Source organism: Astatotilapia calliptera, chromosome 17 (assembly GCF_900246225.1).
Source record: "Astatotilapia calliptera chromosome 17, fAstCal1.2, whole genome shotgun sequence".
In the NCBI taxonomy this organism is placed as follows: Eukaryota; Metazoa; Chordata; class Actinopteri; order Cichliformes; family Cichlidae; genus Astatotilapia; species Astatotilapia calliptera.
This window is the reverse complement of record NC_039318.1, coordinates 6,008,056-6,030,113: the sequence shown is the minus strand read 5'-3', so window position 1 is coordinate 6,030,113 and position 22,058 is coordinate 6,008,056. Positions and strand designations below refer to the sequence as shown.

Here is a 22,058-nt window from a genome sequence, read left to right as displayed (position 1 = left end):
GGCCAAAAGCAAACTAGAGACATGGACTCGCTACAGAAAAGCCGATCAGCTGATCATTAAGCAGTTTCATGATTGAAGTAGCAGCAAGAAGAGGCAGTCGCTCCATATATCACTTGTTAAGCTTAACGCAGGAATGCTTTACAAACATTCAGAGATGGACTTACACACTTGCTTTACTTCTCTCGGGATAACTTTGTCGGAGATGAAATGCCGGGTTGCTAGCGAAGCTCCAAATGCTATCCAGACCACCGACAGGTCCTGCATGCCACAGCCGCTCTATCACGTGATGCATACTGCTCCGACGTGCTAACGTTCTGAGGTGAGTTACGGCGTGTTGCAAGTTTTGTGAGGTGCTTTCGTGATATTTAATGGATCGGATTACATTTTTTATTTTTCTCCGATATCCGATCCAGTAATTTAGGTCAGTATCGGACCGATACCGATACGTAATATTGGATCGGTCCATCTCTAGTTTATAGTGCAGAGCATTTTCCCACATTGAGAATAAACAGCATATTTTGCTACAGGACACTTTCTTAGCTCGGGCTGGGGTCACTTTCACGCCACAAACAAACCACTCAAGTTCATTTGGAACTGTAGTGAGATCACCCCCTCCAAAGTGTCTCTGTGCGGTTGCTTTGGTCGACACCCAAGTGTGATTACTGTGTTTACACCTAAACAAATACACCACACCAAGGGGAAAATGAACAGGGTTTGATTTAGGCTACGTCCACACTAATGCGTTTTCGTTTGGCCTCCTGTCCACACTGAGACGGCGTTTTCCTCAAGGAAAAACGCAGCGTTTTGAAAACGCTCTCGAAAACACATACATTTCAAAACGGAGCTGTCCCGCCGCAGTGTGGAGACTCGAAAACGCAGACTTTCTAAAACGATGACACATTTTAGTCATGTGATGCAGTCATGTGACCAATTAAACAAAGATAGCGGAGGGCATTATACAGCAGTTGTTTTCATTGCTCTCAATTTTGACAGTCCTAAAAATGATTAATATCAGCTTGTACATGCTCCAGATAGCTTTTCTTCAAATTCTTTAATTCTCACTTGCTTTGGCGCATGCGCATTATTGGAATATAAGCGTTTTGGGCCGTTTCAATGTGGACGCACAACTCTGTGAAAATGATGGAAAACGCTAGTGTGGACGCGAAGCGTTTTCAGGCGAAAACGCCGTTTTCAAATCTATCTGGGCTAGTGTGGATGTAGCCTTAAACTGACCAAACCGGTGTGAAAACATTCTAAGAGAAGCTTGCTTTGTTTTGCTACCTGTTATGATCCCACAGCACCTCAATAATGTTGGGATCTGGCTCTGTGGGGACATTCCATGACTGGCAGTGTTCCATTATGTGTTTTTCTATCTGTATGAATTGACTGCATTGGTTTTTTGTGTCATTATCATGCTGAAAATGAAATTGTTGCCAAACTCTTCCAGATGGTACTGAAATCTGACAGTATTTTTAGTGTTCATAATTCCATTAGTTTTGACAAAATTCAAACACCACTAGCTGGAATGCAGCCACAAATCATGACGGGGCCTCCGCTGTGTTTTACTGTAGACACTCCCGTGTTGACAATGATTTGAATCACAAATTTAAAAATCAGATTCATCACTCCATAAGACCACTGATTTTTCAGTCAGGCTTCTGCCTTTTGACCTTCTTTGCGATGTATCAAAAGTACGACAGTAGTAAATATTAGTAAAAATATAGCTGTGATATCAGATTCTACAGGCTAAAATGGCTATTAAAAACAAGCTAGTGATCTCTTTGCTAACTGTTTTACTTTGCTTCTACTCTCTGTTATGTTTGGCTTTGCTTTTCTCCTGCAGATTGAAGGCTTTGATGTCAAACATGTGGATGAATATCATTTGACTGGAATTACAATGGACATGTATGTCCAGTGGGAGCATAGACCTCCGACCTCTACCGAAGGACGGGGAGAGAACAGAAACGAGGCCAGGGGAGAAGGCAGAGCCAAACCTCAACACCGCAATGATGCCCCTAACTCAGAGGGTTTGGTAAGATTTGTTTTACCTAACTCAGTGACAGTGTTGATACTCTCGCTTTTGCCCCTGGGCTTTGCACTAACCATAGCTGCTTTCACCTAAAGATCCGCCTAACCTTCAACGTGGGTAAAGATGTTGCGCTGGGCCAGTTATGGTTGGAGCTTTTACGTTTCTACACACTGGAATTTGCACTTGAAGAATATATCATCAGCATCCGCTTAAAGGACCTCCTCTCTAGGGAAGTGAAGAACTGGCCTCGTCGCAGGCTTGCTATCGAAGGTAAGAGATAGTTCTATTGCAAAACTCACTTTCCAAGCATAGAGAAATGGAGAAATTCATTCATTCTTATATTCCTAGATCCGTTTGCCTTGAAGAGGAACGTTGCTCGAAGCTTGAACAGCCAGATGGTCTTTGAGTACATCCAAGAGCGTTTCAGAACAGCTTACAAGTACTTTGCTTGCCCTCAGAAAAAGGGCACCGGAGGTCACCAAACAAAGAAGAAAGCAAGGGCACAGGGTGTAAAATTGGAAGAAGCTGGGAAGAAAGAGCCTTCATCTACAAACAAGGATGAGAATAACATCAAAGCAGAAAAAAGCCAGAGTGTTCAAAGAGGGCACCAGGGATCAAAGGAGGACGAAGAGCCTGACAGTGATGATGAAGATGGTTCAGATCCATCCAAAGAAAGAAATGAGAGCACTTTAGACACCCGCCTCATGGACATGCTTCTCAGTGAGGGAAACACACTTTCCTCCTCCCCCAATGGCCTGCTGGACAGTGACAGGGAAGAAGAAGAGGAAGAGGAGGATAACGGAGTTTCAGAGGATGACGGGCCTGTTGCACCAGATGATCTGCACTATGTGTTTGACAAGATGATTTTCACTTGTGGAAAGGTAAATAGTAATTAATGTCATCCATCCATTGGATAAATATTTGTAAATGCCTTAGCAAGGCACAACATTTTGTATGTAATGTAGTTTGAGATAAGGCTTCTGACCTGTTTATAATAGAGATCCATTAAACTTGTTGCTGTAGTATAGAAGAAGCATCATCTTAGATGCTCATGCTACATAACTGTGTGGTTTGCATGTTCTCCCTGTAGCTTTGTGGGTTATTTTCCACTTACTCCGGCTTCCTCAAACACATGCGTGCTAAGTTAATTAGTGATTGTGAATGAGAGTGTGAGCGGTTGTCTGTCTCAGTGTTAGCCTTGTGGTAGACTTGTCCCCACCTCTTTCCCTTTGACAGCTGGGAAAGCTTCAGAATAGGATAAGAAAGTGAATGAATGGATCGGTGGATGGATGAGTTGGTGGGTCAGTAGTTTTAAATTGGTTTATTTATTTGAAAATCATGTGAATGTAATAACTTGAGAACAAGGCAATGTAGGATTTTGAAGTTGATAACGTAGGTGTGTCTACTTAGAGGCTGAGGGGTAGCACTGGCAGTTTCAAGTATTTTTAAGATTGCGACAATATGACTTGCTTCAGTATTTAGACACATTAAAGCAAACATAAGGAAATATTTTCAAGCTTTGCAATATGTGACATTCGGAACTCTTACATAACATTAAAGCTGTTCCTGGACATCGTTAATTTTCCTGTTCCAGCCTCCAACTGTCGTATGCAGCATTTGCAAACGAGATGGTCACCTGAAGGACGAGTGCCCTGAAGACTTTAAGAAAATCGAGCTGAAGCCTCTGCCCCCTATGAATGACCGCTTCAGAGAGATCCTCGATGGCCTCTGCAAACTATGTTACTGTATGTAGCGAACATTGCACTTCTAACTTGTTTCACTTTAGCATTTTCCTGCAAGGAATCATTTTGCTTGTATAGCCATTATCTTTGAGTACCGTATTTTCACGACCATAAGACGCACTGTACTAAAAGGCGCAGTCTCAGTTATGTGTGCCATTACTGTATTTAACACACACATAAGGCGCACTGGATTATAGGGCGCATACAAGTACCGTATGCGTATTTAAAAATAAAGCGGGAGCAAACCTGAGTTCGGTACCTTACTCACATTTCTATTACCGGTAATCGTCATCATCAACAACACACAAGCATACAAGTGTGCATATTTAAAAATAAAGCAGGAGCAAAACTGAGTTTGGTACTCACATTTTTATTACCAGTAATCGTCATCATCAACAACACACAAGCATACAAGTGTGCGTATTTAAAAATAAAGCAGGAGCAAAACAAAGTTTGGTACTCACTTTTCCTTATAATCCGCTGGAAGTTTCTGCGCTACCGTAGTCCTGGTCCGGATGGAAAAATGGCACCGTTTCATAAAACGAAAGCACCAAGACGGACCTCCTTGGAAATGTTCAATGTTCATCTCTTCAGCTAGTGAAACTGCTTTTAGCCGAATGGTGACCGTCGAAACGCTTCTCCCACTCGTTCTTTGCTCGATGATCCACCGCTCGAGTCTTTCCTCCAACTCGGGCCACCTCGCCTTATGTCCGCGGAAACTCAGCTGCGTTTTCTTGACCTGCCGGAGCTTGTTTTCTGCCTTCCTCCATTTGCGAACCATCGATTCGTTAATCTTAAATTCTCTCGCGGCTGCTCGATTTCCATGTTCCTCCGCATAGCTGATGGCCTTCAGTTTAAACTGTGCTTCATAAGCGTGTCTCTTTGCCATTTTCAGGGTTGTTAAAACAACGATGTTCCACATAATGCACATACCTGTCCTTTTATACAGGTATGTGCGATTGTCCGGTATATACGATCAACGCCCACACTTCACCCTTTAGCGTTCTCATGGTGTTCTCTACTACGTCCTCCTTACAACACACAGGGCGCACCGCGCTATAGGGCGCGTCGTACTTTTTGAAGAAAATCTAAGACTTTTAAGTGCGCCTTATGGTTGTGAAAATACGGTAAAATAAAAACCCATCTTCTCTTCAGCATATGGTGGGCAGCTGGCAAATACCTTATGATTATATTTGATCAAAATGTAAAGACTCTACAAAGCTTGAGGAAACATATCAAAAATTCCTTTAATACACGAGAAAACAAATGGCATCAAAAGCAGATAATTCTCATATTGTGCAGTCTGAAACCAGTATTTCAGCAGTTGTTAAAAAAGAAAAAACTTCAATAATTAAGGCATCGTTGTTTCTTTCTTTGTGTGTGTGTGTGTGTGTGTGTGTGTGTGTGTGTGTGTGTGTGTGTGTCATCTGCTGTGGTAGATGAATTGTCACCTACACATGCTGAACAGCAGAGGAGGGAGCAGATCCTTGCTAGCCTGGAGAGGTTTATAAGGAAGGAATACAATGGTGAGCCTGAAACAATCTACTGCAAACAAAAGTCTCAAACATTTCTCTCCATTTCCTTGGTAACTTTGCTGTGTAGTGTTACTGTGTGTTTTGCACAATTTAAGTTAAAAGCTGTCGAGCAGTTGACAAGACACAATATACTGAGGAATACATTCAATGTGAAGCGACTGTTGAGTTCCATGAACTTAATGAGTATTAGCAGATTTTGTAGAATTGATAGAAATGAGTTTAGAGAGCTCCTCCTTGAATCGCTACCTTATCGTGGTGGATGGGTTTGTGTGTCCCAGGGATCCCAGGGGCTATGTTGTCTGGGGGCTTTTGCCCCCTGGTAGGGTCTCCCATGGCAAATTGGTCCTGGGTGAGGGACCAGACAAAGAGCGATTCAGAAGAGAACATCGAGGGAACAGTTTATCCTGCCCGGGATAGGATTACCGGGGCCCCGCCCTGGAGCCAGGCCCAGGGAGGGTGCCCGAGGGCGAGCGTCTGGTGGCCGGGCCTTAGTCCATGGGGCCCGGCCGGGCACAGTCCGAAGAGGAGGCATGGACCCATCCTCCCGCAGGCCCACCACCCGCAGGAGGCGCCATAGGGGTCGGGTGCATTGTGTGCCGGGTGGCGGCCAGGAGCGGAGGCCCTGGCGGACTGACCCCCGGCTGCCAAGACTGGCAATAGGGACATGGAATGTCACCTCTCTGGTGGGGAAGGAGCCTGAGTTAGTGCATGAGGTTGAGAGGTACCGGCTAGATATAGTCGGGCTCACCTCTACGCATGGCTTGGGCTCTGGAACCAGTCTCCTGGAGAGGGGCTGGACTCTGTCTCAGTCTGGAGTTGCCCCTGGTGAGAGGCGGCAGGCTGGGGTGGGTATTCTAATATCTCCTCGGCTTGCTGCGGGTATGTTGGGGTTTTTCCCGGTGGACGAGAGGGTTTGTTCCCTGCGCCTTAGGGTCGGGGAACGGGTCCTGACTGTCATCTGCGCTTATGCGCCGAGTGGCAGTTCGGAGTACCCAGCCTTCTTAGAGTCCCTGGGGGGGGGGTGCTCCACCTGGAGACTCTGTTATCCTGCTGGGAGACTTCAATACTCACGTGGGTAATGACAGCGAGACCTGGAGGGGCGTGCTTGGGAGGAACGGCCTCCCTGATCTGAACCCGAGCGGTGCTTTGTTCAAATTCAAATTCAAATTTTATTTGTCACGTACACAGTCATACACAGTACGATATGTAGTGAAATGCTTGGACAACTGCTCGTGACCTAAAGAAAACAAAAAAGGAAAAGGCTATGAATAAGATAGGAAATAAATATGAAAAATTAAAAAAGGGTAAATTTAACTAGGAAGGAATAAAATATAAATTAAGGTTAAAAATGAAATAACTGTACAACACAAATTAGAATGAAGGGTAAATTTAACTGGGAGAATAAGATAAAATATATAAATTAAAGTTGAAAATAAAATAACTGTACAACAAAATACACAATATAGAACTATATAAGAATGTATGAAGAAATCTAAATATAAATAAATATATACACAATAACAGCAGCTGTACAAGTATTAACCGGAAATGAAGAATATAGTGACCAGTGTTGTGCAAAAACAAAGTCCAGAAAGTCCAGTGTGTGTGTAAGAACCATATGTGTGGGTCAGTACTGTGTGGTGGTGTGATTGAGAGACCGTATCGCCTGCGGGAAGAAGCTCCTCCTCAGTCTCTCTGTGTTGGTCTTCAGGGAGCGGAATCGCTTTCCTGACCTCAACAGAGAGAACAGTCTGTTGTTGGGATGGCTGAGGTCCTTCACCATCTTCCTGGCCTTGGTCCAGCACCGCCTGCTGTAGATTGAGTGCAGGTCAGGGAGCTCGGAGCGGATGGTGCGCTCAGCTGACCGCACAACCCTCTGTAGAGCTCGTCTGTCCTGCATGGTGCTGTTCCCGAACCAGGTTAAGATGTTTCCCGCCAGGATGCTCTCTATGGTGCACGAGTAAAAGTTCCTGAGCACCTTGGGGGGCAGTTGGAAGTCTCTCAAGCGTCTGAGGTGGTAGAGACGCTGTCGGGCCTTTTTCACCACGGTGTTGATGTGACAGGACCATGACAGGTCCTGCGTGATGTGAACTCCGAGGTATTTGAAGCTGTCCACTCTCTCCACTGGGCACTCGTTGATGACGGGGGTCTGGTAGTTCCTCTCCTGCTTAGTGCTGAAGTCCACTATCAGCTCCTTTGTCTTACTGACGTTTAGAAGGAGGTTGTTCCTCTGGCACCAGTTCTCCAGATTCCTAATCTCCTTCAGGTAGGCCGTCTCGTTGTTATCAGAGATCAGGCCCACCACGACGGTGTCGTCAGCAAACTTGATGATGGTGGTGGAGCTGGTAGTGGCCACACAGTCATATGTGTACAAAGAGTACAGCAGGGGCTCAGAACACACCCCTGGGGGGCTCCAGTGCTGAGAGTGGTGGAGGCTGAGACATGTCCGCCCATCCTTACTGCCTGTGGTCTGCCAGTTAGGAAGTTGGAGATCCACTGACACATAGATGAGCTGAGTCCCAGATGCTCCAGCTTGGTGGTGAGTGTGGAGGGAATTATGGTGTTAAATGCAGAGCTGTAGTCTATGAAGAGCATTTTAACATAATTCCCCCTTCTAGTGTCCCAAGTGAGTGAGTGATGTGTGGAGGAGATGAGAGATGGCATCGTCTGTGGAACGATTTGGACGGTAAGCGAACTGTAGTGGGTCCAGTGTGTCTGGTAGTGAAGAAATGATGAAGTCTCTGACCAGGCGTTCAAAGCACTTCATCACTACTGAGGTGAGGGCTACAGGGCGATAGTCATTGAGAGAAGCAGGGTGGGGTTTCTTCGGGACAGGAACAATGATGGACTCTTTGAAGCATGTGGGGATCACCGACTGAGATAAAGAGATGTTGAATATCTCAGTGAACACAGGAGCTTTGTTATTGGACTTCTGTGCTAATCACAGTTTGGCCATAACGAACACCCTGTTCGAACATAAGAGTGTCCATAAGTGCACGTGGCACCAGGACGCTCTAGGCCGTAGGTCGATGATCGATTCTGTAATCTTATCACCAGACCTGCGACCATATGTTCTGGACACTCTGGTAAAGAGAGGGGCTGAGCTGTCAACTGATCACCACCTGGTGGTGAGTTGGATCAGGTGGCGGGGGAGGACGCTGGACAGACCTGGTGCACCTAAACGCGTAGTGAGGGTGTGCTGGGAACGTCTAGCAGAGGCCCCAGTCCGCGAGATCTTCAACGCACACCTCCGGCAGAGCTTCAACAGCATTCCGAGGGAGACTGGGGGACATTGAGTCCGAATGGACCATGTTCAGCGTCTCCATTGCCAAAGCTGTTGCATTGAGCTGCGGCCGCAAGGTGGTTGGTGCCTGCCGTGGTGGTAATCCCCGAACCAAATGGTGGACACCAGAGGTGAAGGGAGCCACCAGGCTGAAGAAGGAGTCCTATGGGGCTTGGTTAGCCTGTGGGACTCCGGAGGCAGCCGACAGGTATCGACAGGCCAAGCGGAATGCGGCTCGGGCAGTGGCTGAAGCAAAAACTCAGGTGTGGGAGGAGTTCGGAGAGGCCATGGAAAAAGACTTTTGGACTGCCTCGAAGAGATTCTGGCAAATTGTCAGGCGTCTCAGGAGGGGAAAGCGGTGCTCTACCTGCACTGTGTATAGTGCTGGTGGAGCACTGCTGACGTCGACTGAGAAAATTGTCAGGTGGTGGAAGGAATACTTCGAGGACCTCCTTAATCCCACTGACACGTCTTCCGAGGAGGAAGCAGAGTCTGGGGTTGAGGGGAATGACCCGCCAATTTCCGGGGGCGAGGTCACTGAGGCAGTTAAACAACTCCTTGGTGGCAGAGCCCCTGGTGTTGATGAGGTCCGCCCCGGGTTCCTGAAGGCTCTGGACGTTGTAGGGCTGTCCTGGTTGACACGCCTCTGCAATGTTGCGTGGAGATCAGGGGCAGTACCTGTGGACTGGCAGACCGGGGTGGTGGTCCCCATCTTTAAGAAGGGGGACCGGAGGGTGTGTTCCAACTACAGGGGGATCACACTCCTCAGCCTCCCTGGGAAAGTCTATGCCAGGGTGCTGGAAAGGAGAGTTCGTCCGCTAGTTGAACCTCAGATACAGGAGGAACAATGCGGTTTTCGTCCTGGTCGCAGAACACTGGACCAGCTCTTTATCCTCTCAAGGATACTTGAGGGTGCATGGGAGTTTGCCCAACCAGTCTACATGTGTTTTGTGGACTTGGAGAAGGCATTCGACCGTGTCCCTCGGGGTGTCCTGTGGGAGGTGTTGCGGGAGTATGGGGTGTCTGGCCCATTGCTACGGGCCATTCGATCCCTATACAACCGTTGCAAGAGCTTGGTTCGCATTGCCGGCAATAAGTCGGACTCGTTCCCGGTGGGTGATGGGCTCCGCCAGGGCTGCCCTTTGTCTCCGGTTCTGTTCATAATTTTTATGGACAGGATTTCTAGGCGCAGCCAAGTGGCGGAGGGGGTTTCGCTTTGGTGGCCTCAGAATCTCATCTCTGATTTTTGCGGATGATGTGGTTCTGTTGGCTTCATCGGGTGAGGGCCTCCAGCTCGCACTGAAACGGTTCGCAGCCAAGTGTGAAGCAGCGGGAATGAGGATCAGCACCTCCAAATCTGAGGCCATGGTTCTCAGCCGGAAAAGGGTGGAGTGCCCACTCCGGGTCGGGGATGAGTTCCTGCCCCAAGTGGAGGAGTTCAAGTATCTCGGGGTCTTGTTCGCGAGTGATGGGAGAAGGGAGCCGGAGATCGACAGACGGATTGGGGCTGCAGCTGCAGTAATGCAGGCGCTGCACCGGTCCGTCGTGGTGAAGAGGGAGCTGAGTGTAAAAGCGAAGCTCTCAATTTACCGGTCGATCTACGTCCCTACCCTCACCTATGGCCACGAGCTGTGGGTAGTGACCAAAAGAACGAGATCGCGGATACAAGCGGTAGAAATGAGCTTCCTCCGAAGGGTGGCTGGCCTCTCCCTTAGAGATAGGGTGAGAAGTTCGGCCATCCGGGAGGGGCTCAGAGTAGAGCCGCTGCTGCTCCACATCGAAAGGAGCCAGCTGAGGTGGTTCGGGCATCTGACAAGGATGCCCCCTGGGCGCCTCCTGGGTGAGGTGTTACAGGCATGTCCCACCGGGAGGAGGCCCCGGGGCAGACCCAGGACACGCTGGAGAGATTATCTCTCGGCTGGCCTGGGAACGCCTTGGTATTCCCCCGGATAAGCTGGAGGAGGTGGCTGGGGAGAGGGAGGTCTGGGCCTCTTTGCTTAGGCTGCTGCCCCCGCGACCCGGCCCCGGATAAAGCAGATGAAGATGGATGGATGGATGGATGGATGGAGTTTAGAGAGTACAACATCACTGTGAGAACACTTTAAAAGACTGATGTGCCTTGTTTTGGTTTTCTTTTTAAAACGTCCATGTTTCCACAGAAAAAGCCCAGCTTTGCTTGTTTGGATCTTCCAAAAATGGCTTTGGATTCCGTGACAGTGACCTTGACATCTGCATGACTCTGGAGGGCCACGAAACTGCAGAGGTTAGCAGACAAAACATCCAGATGCACTCACTTGAATAAACACATGATCATTATTTCATATGATCAGTGTTTAATTTATTTTTTTGGATCTGTCTGAACAGAAGCTGAACTGCAAAGAAATCATTGAAGGCCTTGCAAAAGTGCTCAAGAAGCATACAGGTCAGTTAAAGTGTTCCTATTATTTCCCCCTGAATAATTTGGTAGGAGACTCCTGTCTGTGTGGAAAAACTGACTTTAATCTCATAATTTCCATCATCTCAGGTTTGAGGAACATCTTACCTATCACCACAGCTAAAGTGCCTATAGTGAAGTTTGAACACAAACAGAGTGGTTTGGAGGGGGATATCAGCCTTTATAACACACTGGTGAGTGGAAGATGCCCTCATTATGACTGTTGTCATGTAATGTTATAAGAGATGTTTTATATTGTCAAATATGTTGCATTATAAATGAATTTGGAGGATTCTTCTTTCTAGGCTCAACACAACACCAGGATGCTAGCTACATATGCGGCTCTGGATCCACGTGTGCAGTTTCTGGGATACACAATGAAGGTCTTTGCAAAGGTATGTGAAAATTGACAATCTGGGTTTGTAACCAGAGTACTCAGGCTGAGTATTCAGTAATCTACGATCCTTCTTGGGTGTTTTCAAAGAAGCACAAATTCAGTATTTGCAAGTGATCTCCCACCCCATACCAGTGGGAGTAACAGAACCAACACAGCAAGTAAATGAAAGCTGTATAAAGACTCAACAGCATTGAGGCCAGTGCATAAACAAAACCAAAAATAAGGAATATTAAAGTGCAGTTATATAAAAGATGGTATGTATACAATGATGCTCAGTATACAAATAAACGTATATCCACCTGCATGTTTTCAAACATACATGAGCTTATTCTTCTGATGTCTGCACTTGAATTTGGGAACGGGTTTTACAACAAATGTTAGCAGGGTTTTCTTCCCAAAAAAAATTGGAAATCTCACTGCAAGCATAACACATGTATGTTAGTGTGTTTTTATTTACCTTTATTTAACGTTGAAATCAAATCTCTTTTACAAGGAAGAAAATGCAACAGAAAATACAAGATCTATAACATGATTTAGTGTGCCCTCTTACAAAAAGCCTTCACCACGAGTGTCGTCTCTTCCTGTAACTAACCCACTTTTTGTCCTCACAGCGCTGTGACATCGGTGACGCTTCCAGAGGGAGCCTCTCTTCTTATGCTTACATCCTGATGGTGCTTTACTTTCTGCAGCAGAGGCAGCCACCTGTCATTCCTGTCCTGCAGGAGGTATTTACCACTGATTAACTCAGTCAAGTGCTGTGCCTGAAACTTGAAGAGTCTTTTTTTAAAAATTATTTTTGCATTGAATTTCATGAAGTAAATAGCTCTAAATGATACGTGATGTCTTTTTAGATCTTTGATGGGAATACTGTTCCTCAGCGGTTGGTAGATGGCTGGAACGCTTTCTTTTTTGATGACCTTGAGGATCTGGTGAGTTGGAAAAACAAAAGAGTTTTGCAGCTTAGCAACCACGTTAAAATGTCTTATGGCAATTATGTAGGAAAATTATTTAAAAGCATTACCTAAGTTAACTTTAGTAGTCTCAGCGTTCCCTGGGGTGTAAAAAAACCACGTATCTCGAATAATCAGTCAAATCTAATTAAACAACACACACACACACACACACACACACACACACACACACAAAAAAAGCAGCAAGTACAGTTTGTCTTGTAATGACTCTGGAATTAGTTTCCTCTGTTCTCACAGCGTCGTCATCACTTAGAGAATCAGCAGAACACAGAGTCTGTGGGAGAGCTGTGGCTGGGACTTCTACGCTTTTACACTGAAGAGTTTGACTTCAAAGAGCACGTGATCAGCATTCGCCAAAGGAAACGCCTCACCACGTTTGAAAAACAGTGGACCAGCAAATGCATCGCTATTGAAGGTGCTAACATGGCTCTGCATCTCTGTAAACTTGATTTGCTTCCAGATTCACAGTTGTTTTCATCCCACTGATATGCTCTTCTTCTTAGATCCCTTTGATTTGAATCATAACCTCGGTGCTGGAGTTTCTCGTAAAAGTAAGTGCCTGCCATACCTGATACAAAAAATATCTTATTGATGCATTCTGTAGACTTTGAAAACTTGTCTTTGGTTATGATAAAGTTTCCTAAAACCTCTGTCAAGTTATGGTGTAATTTTGGTGGTTGAACAATCTTAGACAATTCTTGGGTTTTATTTCCTTTTTTCATGTCAGTTTAGCCTCCTACTGGGTTCAAACAACTCTGAAAAAATTGAGTAGCCAGTCTTACCTTGTGCTATAAAGGCTCACCCTCTACATCATTCTCATCCTCTTATTATCTTTTATGTGGATCTTAGCAGCATTTTTTTTCATTTAGTCTCCCCTTCTGCAGTTGTTGCCTGTAAAAGCAGGCAACAGTCAGCAACAGTCTTTGGACACCAATGCTCTAATATGTACACCGTGCATACATTGCTTGCAGCTTTTCATTTCCATTGTAGATTAGCCCAGAGGATGAGGCTGGTTGAATATTTGTACACCTGCACCCACACTTACAGTTGTTCACCTGTTGAAGTCATTGTACTTTGATGCTTGAAAATGAACAGAAGAAGGACAAATTGTGATGGTTTAGAGACTAGATCAAAACAGCAGGTCCTGTCAGGTTATGATAGTAATGTAAATACACACAAAATCACAGTGTAGCAGCATGTGTGGTTGCAGGACGATCTGATATCCTCGTGTTGGTGTTTTTCCCTCATCATCATAAATAATGTTGTTCCAGGTTCAACATTGCAAGTGACCAATCACCTTCTCGTGACGTCATCCGCCACCTCGAAAAAAACAAACGCCTTCAAAAAAATCTACTTCACTTGCGAGAAGAGAAACCGCCTCTGTAAGGACAATATGTATAATGCTTACTGTTTATTAAACAAAAGTATCCGGAAATTCAAAGAATTCAAGTTCCTGGATCGGCGGACCGAAGCGGTTTCTCTTCTCGCAAGTGAAGTAGATTTTTTTTAAGGCGGCATTTTTCAAAGGCACAAAAGGGGGATGTCACAACAATGTGATTGGTCACTTGCAATGTTGAACCTGGAACAACATTTATTATGATGATGTGGGAACAACACAGACACGTGGATATCAGATCATCCGTGGTTGCACATCAGCAGATCAGGCAGAATGCTATTCTGATTCCCGTCCATTGTTGAAAACAAATTTAATGGGCACCAAAACCATAGACTATATGTGAAACATAAGTTTTGTCATTGTGATGTCAGCCATTGCTTTCCAGTCCTGAAGTCTCAACATTAGTGCTTATATAAAGTTGTTACTTGTGAATCCACTGTGCGTTTAGTGAAAATGAGCCGTAGCAAATAGTGCCACCTACAGTGTCAGGACACTTGTCAAAGTGGCCACACTCCATCCAAACGAATATTAAAAATAAACAAATAACCCACCGTACAGTTGTTATGAAGGGGAAATATGTAGACAAATGTCAGGATTCTATGTAAATCGATTCAGAACTGCTCTGGGCCTGGGTACGTCTGCAGAAGCTTGCTTTGAAACTGTGAAAATGCCCTGTTACTTATGCTGCCTCTCATTCCTCCACCAGTGACAAACTTCATCATGAAGGCATTTATAAATGGGAGAAAGCTGTTTGGAACTCCCTTTTATCCCGTCCCGGGCACTGAAGTGGTAGGTCATTCATGTAACACAGTTGAATGTTCAGACTTTGACTGCTGTGTGCTGTGTATCCCAGCCTAATGGTGTTTTGTGTTTTGAATGTCTTCTGTTCTGTTGCAGGAATACTTTTTTGACTCTAAGGTGCTGACAGATGGTGAATTGGCTCCTAATGACCGGTGCTGCAGGATCTGCGGAAAGATTGGACACTACATGAAGGACTGTCCAAAGAGACGCAGGTGGTCCCCTCTTAAGTCACAGAGATTTATCTCTCAGTTGGCTAGATTTCTGAGAAAAAAATCAATATGCTCAAATACGAAGAACTTCTCTCAGTTGTTTTATCTCACATCTTAAAAAATACAACTAAAGCTGTGGAGGGAACTGTCCAAAAGAATGTGATCTTGACAGCCACCCATCCACTGAGACCATTTCTCATGAGAGTTTCATGAACAATAGAATAATCAAGAGAATGGCCAGTTGTATCTCTCAGGAAAATTCCAGTTTTTTTTTTTGTTTTTTTTGGTAAGCAACTTCTTTTGTTCTCTACTTGTCCAGTTTCCTCAGGTTTTTTCTAATGGGTACATTGCACACCCCAGCATATGCCAAGTTTTTGGCTAACAGCATGCTGGGATTCACCTTGTTGGTGCAAACATTGTATTTGTGGTTGTCAAACTGTGTTAACTTTGGTATATTTTTGTAGGTTAAAGTAAACAAATGGGAACTAATGCTGTGTTTTGGGACAGGCCAGTATTACCAAAGTACCCAAAGGTACAATTTAAAATTGGTTCTTGTCTGTCATCTGTTATGTGTAGACATCACACTGGTTCATCCGTTGCTTTAAGCTTCTTTTTAACTGTTGACCGAGAAAGGGGCTTAACATACTAAAAAAACATTTCTCTGAAAATGGTCAGGTACAAGGACAAGACCAAAGATGAGTCTCAAAGCAGCCATTGTCCTAAAACCTTTGAAAGACCTTCAGGAAGCGTGGAGACCATTGTTCAGGATACCTTACAAGAAAGGCAGGCTCACTGACAACAAAATGTAAAGAAGAGAGCGGTGGCTCAAGGCTTTTGCACAGCACTGTACAGTACAGAATATAATATCATAACTTTGGGGCCTAACATTTTTCTATTCAATCAACCAGCCATGGATGTTAAAGTACGAAGTCAGTGCACTGGACGTAAATTAATTTCAACTATCAAACTTCAGATATATATTTTCAGTCAAAGTTGTTTTTATTTGACTTGTACGAAATCTGGCATGTTTTCCATACCTTCTTGTGGTGACATGATTTTTTTTATTTTTTTTTTGAAATTTTTTTGTCAGAATAAAAAAGAAGGAAAATGAGAAAGATGAGGACATCAAAGAGGAGGAACGAGAGCCAAAGGATCGGCGTTGCTTCCAGTGTGGGGACATGGGGCATGTACGGCGAGACTGCCCTGAATATCGTCACCTCAAACAAAGAGCTGCCGGAGCACCAGGTCAGCACAAAAAAAAGCTTCTTTTTTTCCCTTTGAAGTTGTGTATGAAAATGAATATTTGTCAGGATGGTGTTTCCGTTTTGCATAACTATTTTTAAGTCCCGGTAGAATTGCTACCACATAAGCTAGCGCAATAATTTTTTTTGCATAGGAAACCGGAGGAGTACGTACTTCTTACGCATTCAGCTTGTCCTAAGTCACGGTTTCCTTCCACATATAGCTTTGCAAAAATAGCATAAAAAGCACTTGCAGCAACAAAAGCATAGTATTCCAGAAACATGCTTTGCCGATCAGCTGTTTATAGCACTTTCTACGTTGGAAAAGACATCAGCGCGAACTATTGCATGTCTGCCATTGCCTGCCAAAATCGGAAGTGATGTCATATTTTGTGGGAAACATAGTTTTTACCTTCAGGGCCTTTAAAAGCCTATAATGGTGTTTTTAAAAGTCATGTTTGACTTTATTCTTTTCTGTATAGTTTCTGAGATGCTTAGAATTCAAATTGCACTGTTGGAAAAAGTTTAGTTTTTTTTTTTTTTTTAATTTACATAATAATATTTATTTTCGTTTTTCATGCTGTATATAAAAATTGGTGTATGGCAAAAATAACACTATGAAGACACTCAAAGTAAATTTTCTTTGGTTGGAAACTATTTTGTGCAACTTTTTTGTATTTACAGTTTTGAGGTATATACCTCTGAAATTTCTGTAACTAGAAATATGTGTTAAAAAAAAACAAAAAAAAAAACGATTTTCCATTTTTTTTTTTGTAGTTTATTGCACATTTTTGCAATTTATGCAGTTACTATGGACTTAATGCATACATTTATAAAATTTTGGGATATAACAGTTCTATTGATGTAGAGCTGGGCGATAGAACGATAACGATATGTATCGCGATATAACTTTTACTCGATAGAGAAATTAAACTATCGCGATAGACTTCGCCGCTCTTGTCCTCTTAAAAAAAAAAAAAAAAAAAAAGGTCAGCCAATCCAAATTAAGTAGCGCAGAGCCGAACCAATCACAGCCGCAGCGTCACGTCGCGTGACTTGTTACGTACAGCACAAGTGCCAAGCCGCACGTGTGTTTGTTTGGGAAGCAGCCAGCGGGTAATGGAGCCAGCGCTTAATGGAGGAAATGAGTGTGCCGACTAGAAAAATCAACCGAGTGTGACCGAAGAGAAAACAGATGATGGTTCCAATGCCGGAGAGATTGTCGAACGGAAGAGCCATAGAAGTTCCGTAGTGTGAAGGTATTTCGGCTATTTCAAGTCTGACAAAAAACAGAGTAGCGTGCACTGTAAATTGTGCCGAAAGCAAGTCTGGAAATACAATAAACTGGTGCATGCGTCACACTGTGCGCCACGTTATTGTTTCGGTGAAATGAATTTCTACAATACTGTTACTGTTAATTCTACTCTCTGCAGTGTTTAAATGCTTACATATACACACAGTTACTGTCCCTCCACACATACGACTCGGTTCTGCTTCTATGCCCCAGCTTTGTTTACTTTTTCCCACCGAGGCTTCTAGACTTCTGATTGGCCAACATTTCTGCACGGTTAGGAATCTAGCGCCACCTGCTGCTTTGGCATGTTCATAGCAGCGTTTTCCTTCATTTCTGCCTTTATGTGTGGACGGGATTATTTTTTAAAACGAAAACGGAAAATCTCAGTTTTCAAAAATACCCGTGTACGTGTGGACGTAGCCTCAGTCTCTGACTGGAAGCGCTAATTCGTCATTCGGCTTTTGTCAGACTAAAGTAACTGTTAAAACTGTTTGAAAAGCTAAGCTATACAACAAGGACAGATTGAGAATTTCCTTTTAGTTCTCAGTTTATTTGATATTGACAAAAGTTAGTCAGTTTTGTCTGTTTTTCTGTAAAACAAACTAAGATTTATTTTTAGAATTAATATTTTGTTTCTAAGTGGAACTGACAATTTAGTAGTCTGTTTCGTTTGTTCTATTTTGAAACTTAAACGCTTTAGCGGCTTCCTTTTGTGTAGTTTGTAATATTTGCCTTTATTTATCTGAAAAAGTCTCATGTTCCTTTAGTACATCTACCCTGTTGAACTTATTATGGGAAATAAATATTTAAATAAAAACAAGCTGCTGATTATTTCACATTTTACTTGTGAGCAACGGCACATTTAAATCTTACAAATATAGTTATTTGGCTTATATCGTGATATATATCGTTATCGCCTGAAATGAAAAAAACATATCGTGATATGAAAAAATCTCATATCGCCCAGCTCTATATTGATGTATAGCAACTTGAAATACTCCCCAAAATAGGACTACAGCATGTAAAAATATAACGATAAGCTCGGGCGGACTTGGTTCTATGGTAGGTCTTAAAGGGTTACCGGTAATATTGAAACAAACATATAAAGAAGGTAAATTATTCCCTCTAAACAAAATGTATAATTTCTAAACGTGCTAATCAGTGTTTGCGTGATTGCTCTGCCCATCAAAAAGTCATCTGCGTGAATATCATTGTTATTGGAGTGGCAATTGTCAGTTGGGAGATTTTTACATATCGCCCAACCTTATTATGAGTCTCTTTAAAATCTTAAATATCAATGTATGTAAATGCCCTAACAATTATTGATTTTGAGTTATAATTATCAGATGTGGGACACATCAGATATTCTCTGCAGTGGGAACTCAAAAGATAGCTTATATGGCTTTTTATTCTTTTACAGCTTCTCACATGGTGCGAACTATAGTGAGCTCTCAGTCCATCCCTATTCCCCAGACAGCTGCAGACTGTCCTGGAAGGACCAGACAGGCCTCAGAATGTGTAAGTACAACAGTTAACCTTCCACACACACTACGCTTTCAAAATAATCACTGACACTGGCTAGCACAGATATGACAGAAGTTCATAAGTGATGCATATTCAACACTGAGATGTGATTTTCTTTTCTTTTCTTTTTTTTTTTTTTTGGTACCAATTCCAGTTCTGAGAACTATAAATGGCAGCATGTAACAACATGTGATCCGCTTTTCTTCAGTGTAGTTTTAGTTTTCATAATGAAGGAAGTTATTAAACTTTGCAATGTCTCTCAAACTACTGTAGGTCATAGGATCTTCTCTCACTTAAACAACTGAAAATTAAGTGCATGCTTCTGGAAAGAGATGCAAATAATTAACAGAAAATAAGTTTACTGGGCATATTCAGTTCAGTTTCATTTATACAGCGCCAAATCACAATAACAGTTGAATCAAGGCAGTTTATATTGTAGGTAAAGAACCTACAATAATCCCAATGATTACATTTTGCCATAAAAATAAAAAAGATTGTAGTTAGTGTGATTTATGAATGAATTTAAGAAAACATGGTCTAAAGAGTCGTCACTTTTATATGTGAATCCAAAAATAACGAACAAATAAAATTAGAACTTATTTGCACATCACTTGTTCAGATTGCTGATTTTTAACTTCTTCCTTTTTTCTTCCTTTCTTCCTAATAGTCTGATAGTCGTCAGACTCCACCCTACTCACCACAGCCCACTGCTGTTCCCCCAAGTTCCACCCACTCCAGTTCTACTCAGCCCTCCCACACTAAGACCAATTCTGCTGGTCCCCACAAGCAGTCTGCACATCCCCAGGTCCCGCTCTCTCTCCTTAGCTTTCCTACCTCCCACCCAGGCCAGTATCACCCAAGTGCACTCACTGCACTGGGACTTCTTCCCACCCACCAGCACCAGTCACACCAGTCCCAGGGACAGTCTACTCACCCAGTCCACCTTCCCTCCACCTCCTGGCCTATCCATGGACCAGTCCTCACCTCGTCCTCTCCCACTGCCCCCTCTCCGCCTGGCATGAAATTCGCCCTGCGTTCAGCGTCTGGGAACGGGAGTCCCACAGGTTCAGGTGGAAACCCCAGCACCATGAATCTGAATGACCCCAGCATAATCTTCGCCCAGCCGGCGGGGAGACAGCTGGGCATCAGCGGGCCAGGACGGGAAGGACACTGGCACAACCACTTGGCACAACCTGGGTCACTCATGGGCAATGGCACTGTAGTCAAGTCAGGTATTCACTGGGTGATTTGGGGTCACTATCTGTCTGTGTGGGATTCTGTCTCTATCTTTAGCTTTAAATAAAAGCATCAAACCATTTCTTATTTTATTACACAATCACCTGACTCTAGTGCTCAGGTATAGCTGCTTTAGAGTCTGCACTTTCTTTACAGAGAAAATCAAGGAATTCTTTCATTCAGAAGTAAATCTGGAGTTTTTGTTCCAGGATGATGTTTCGGATTTAGGTTGTGTATGTCTTAGGAAACTGCAGATCTCAATCACAGCTAGGAGAGGCTAAAGAAAATGGTGCAAATGTAGAGGAAATGTTACCAAACCCTCATGAGTTTGCAGTTGTCAAAAAGATTGTGCATGAGACCGAGGATTGTTTCTTGACCCTAACAATTTAAAAATGTTAGTGAAAAGAACGAGGTACACAGGAGCGACAGTCTACCCGAGCTCTGAGGCTTGTCAGTGTCAGTTTCATACACTTAGCTGTTTTAGTTTGTATTTAGTTGGGGTTTTTTTTTGTTTGTTTGGGGTTTTTTTTAAAATTTTCTATGATATTATTATAGTCATAAGCATTTCACAAGTTTTAATGATTTAATTTGTAAATAAATCAAATTTATGCAAGTAGTCAGCATTTTCAGTGTTGACCCTTCTGCAGTTCCCTGTGGCATGCTGATTTCAGCTTGTTAGTCTAATCCTGATTACTACCTTATGGGTGCTGCACCCACAAAACACCATTTGATTTGCAAAATCTGCACTAGGATTAAAATTCTTACCGGTACCAATTGTCTCTTTTTGACAGTTACAGAAAGATTTTTTTTCCCCTTTGTCTACAGAGTCTGGCCACCCGGCTTCATTTGTAGCTGTGAGCCAAGGCTCTCGGTTATGGGAGCACAATAAAACCCCTCAGTACACTCTGTCTCCATCCTGGCCCTACAGAATGCCCCAGAACTTCATCCAGCAGGGCAACGGAGGCTACCACCATGGTAAACCCTTTGTGGCCCAAGGTTAGATATGATGAACAGCAATGCTTTTTTATTACTTTTGGAAAAGAGACATTATTTTTCTAAGGGATTTCTTTTCTCTTTGTTTAGGTTCTATGATGCATCCGAATCCCAACTTCCCACTGGTCCCTCATGTCCGGCATCCAGTGAATCTGAATTTCATCCAACAGAAGAAGTAAACTGGCATCTTTTTTTAATCAGGCTTATGGTCAGTAAAACAACGCATAAAGCATCATTTGATCACAAGACGATTTTTAAAATGAATTTTATCATTTTTGTACAGTTTTTAAGTTTTACTTTTTGTGTCATTACATTGATTTGTGATACAAATGTCAAATATTTTAATACCCCCGTTTTTGAGGGGGTCCAAAAAAGTGTTTTTATTTTATGTGTAAAGTAAGGAGGACAAATGTAAACCTTTATTTTTATTAGCTTTATTCATACTTTGCTTGCCACAAGATGAAGGCTTTGAATAGATGTTTGTTTTAAAAACAATCTAACATGTCACCCTAAGTATGTAGTGCCAAAAGCATTGATAGCAAGAAAAAAGGGGAAAAGTCTTAAATAATAATGGAAAAAAAAGCTATAAAAAAATAAACAAAAAAGCAAACCGCTTCACTGTGTCCTGTGTGTTTATGTCTCTTACCAACACTCCAGCATAATATGTATGATCTAGTTTGCATTTGTGCTTTGGTCATTAGAACTCAGACTACAAGCAATGATGTTTGAGCAGGTTGTGACTGCATTGAGTCCATGTGGAGAACAGATGGAAGGAAATTGAATATTTCAATTTCCTTCCATCTAGGAAGGAATATTTCCTTCCATCTAGGTACACTGGCTCCACTGAAAGCCCCCCAAAACGTTTGCACCCAGATGCTTAGTGGACTAGTGCACATTGTAACATTAAGATTGAGACTTCTTTTATCTTTCTAATCAGCTGCGCTGATGTTTCTTGAGATACTATAGAGAGTGG

At 43.3% G+C, this 22,058-nt stretch overlaps 1 protein-coding gene and 1 long non-coding RNA gene across 7 annotated transcripts in view; both read left to right on the top strand.

Moving 5' to 3' along the window:
- tut4 (terminal uridylyl transferase 4) overlaps positions 1 to 21,678 on the top strand; it is a 41,754-nt gene extending 20,076 nt beyond the window's left edge. For 4 of the 6 annotated variants that reach the window (XM_026147014.1, XM_026147015.1, XM_026147012.1 and 1 more), the window contains 20 exons: positions 1,844 to 2,032; positions 2,125 to 2,299; positions 2,378 to 2,910; positions 3,624 to 3,774; positions 5,211 to 5,297; positions 10,749 to 10,852; positions 10,954 to 11,011; positions 11,114 to 11,217; positions 11,329 to 11,418; positions 12,032 to 12,145; positions 12,272 to 12,349; positions 12,629 to 12,806; positions 12,895 to 12,942; positions 14,494 to 14,576; positions 14,685 to 14,800; positions 15,888 to 16,042; positions 18,753 to 18,850; positions 19,524 to 20,088; positions 20,918 to 21,088; positions 21,176 to 21,678. In XM_026147014.1, coding sequence (XP_026002799.1) covers positions 1,844 to 2,032; positions 2,125 to 2,299; positions 2,378 to 2,910; positions 3,624 to 3,774; positions 5,211 to 5,297; positions 10,749 to 10,852; positions 10,954 to 11,011; positions 11,114 to 11,217; positions 11,329 to 11,418; positions 12,032 to 12,145; positions 12,272 to 12,349; positions 12,629 to 12,806; positions 12,895 to 12,942; positions 14,494 to 14,576; positions 14,685 to 14,800; positions 15,888 to 16,042; positions 18,753 to 18,850; positions 19,524 to 20,088; positions 20,918 to 21,088; positions 21,176 to 21,264 — 3,186 coding nt within the window. In that variant the 3' untranslated portion in view covers positions 21,265 to 21,678. Of the gene's footprint in view, positions 1 to 1,843; positions 2,033 to 2,124; positions 2,300 to 2,377; positions 2,911 to 3,623; positions 3,775 to 5,210; positions 5,298 to 10,748; positions 10,853 to 10,953; positions 11,012 to 11,113; positions 11,218 to 11,328; positions 11,419 to 12,031; positions 12,146 to 12,271; positions 12,350 to 12,628; positions 12,807 to 12,894; positions 12,943 to 14,493; positions 14,577 to 14,684; positions 14,801 to 15,887; positions 16,043 to 18,752; positions 18,851 to 19,523; positions 20,089 to 20,917; positions 21,089 to 21,175 lie in introns of those variants that run through there. The other 2 variants (XM_026147017.1, XM_026147018.1) reach the window with 2 other exon arrangements.
- Positions 14,807 to 15,726, top strand: LOC113009019 (uncharacterized). The gene is made up of 2 exons (XR_003270106.1): positions 14,807 to 15,329; positions 15,473 to 15,726. It is a non-coding gene; the product is annotated as an uncharacterized LOC113009019 (long non-coding RNA).
- Positions 21,679 to 22,058: the final 380 nt, after the last annotated feature.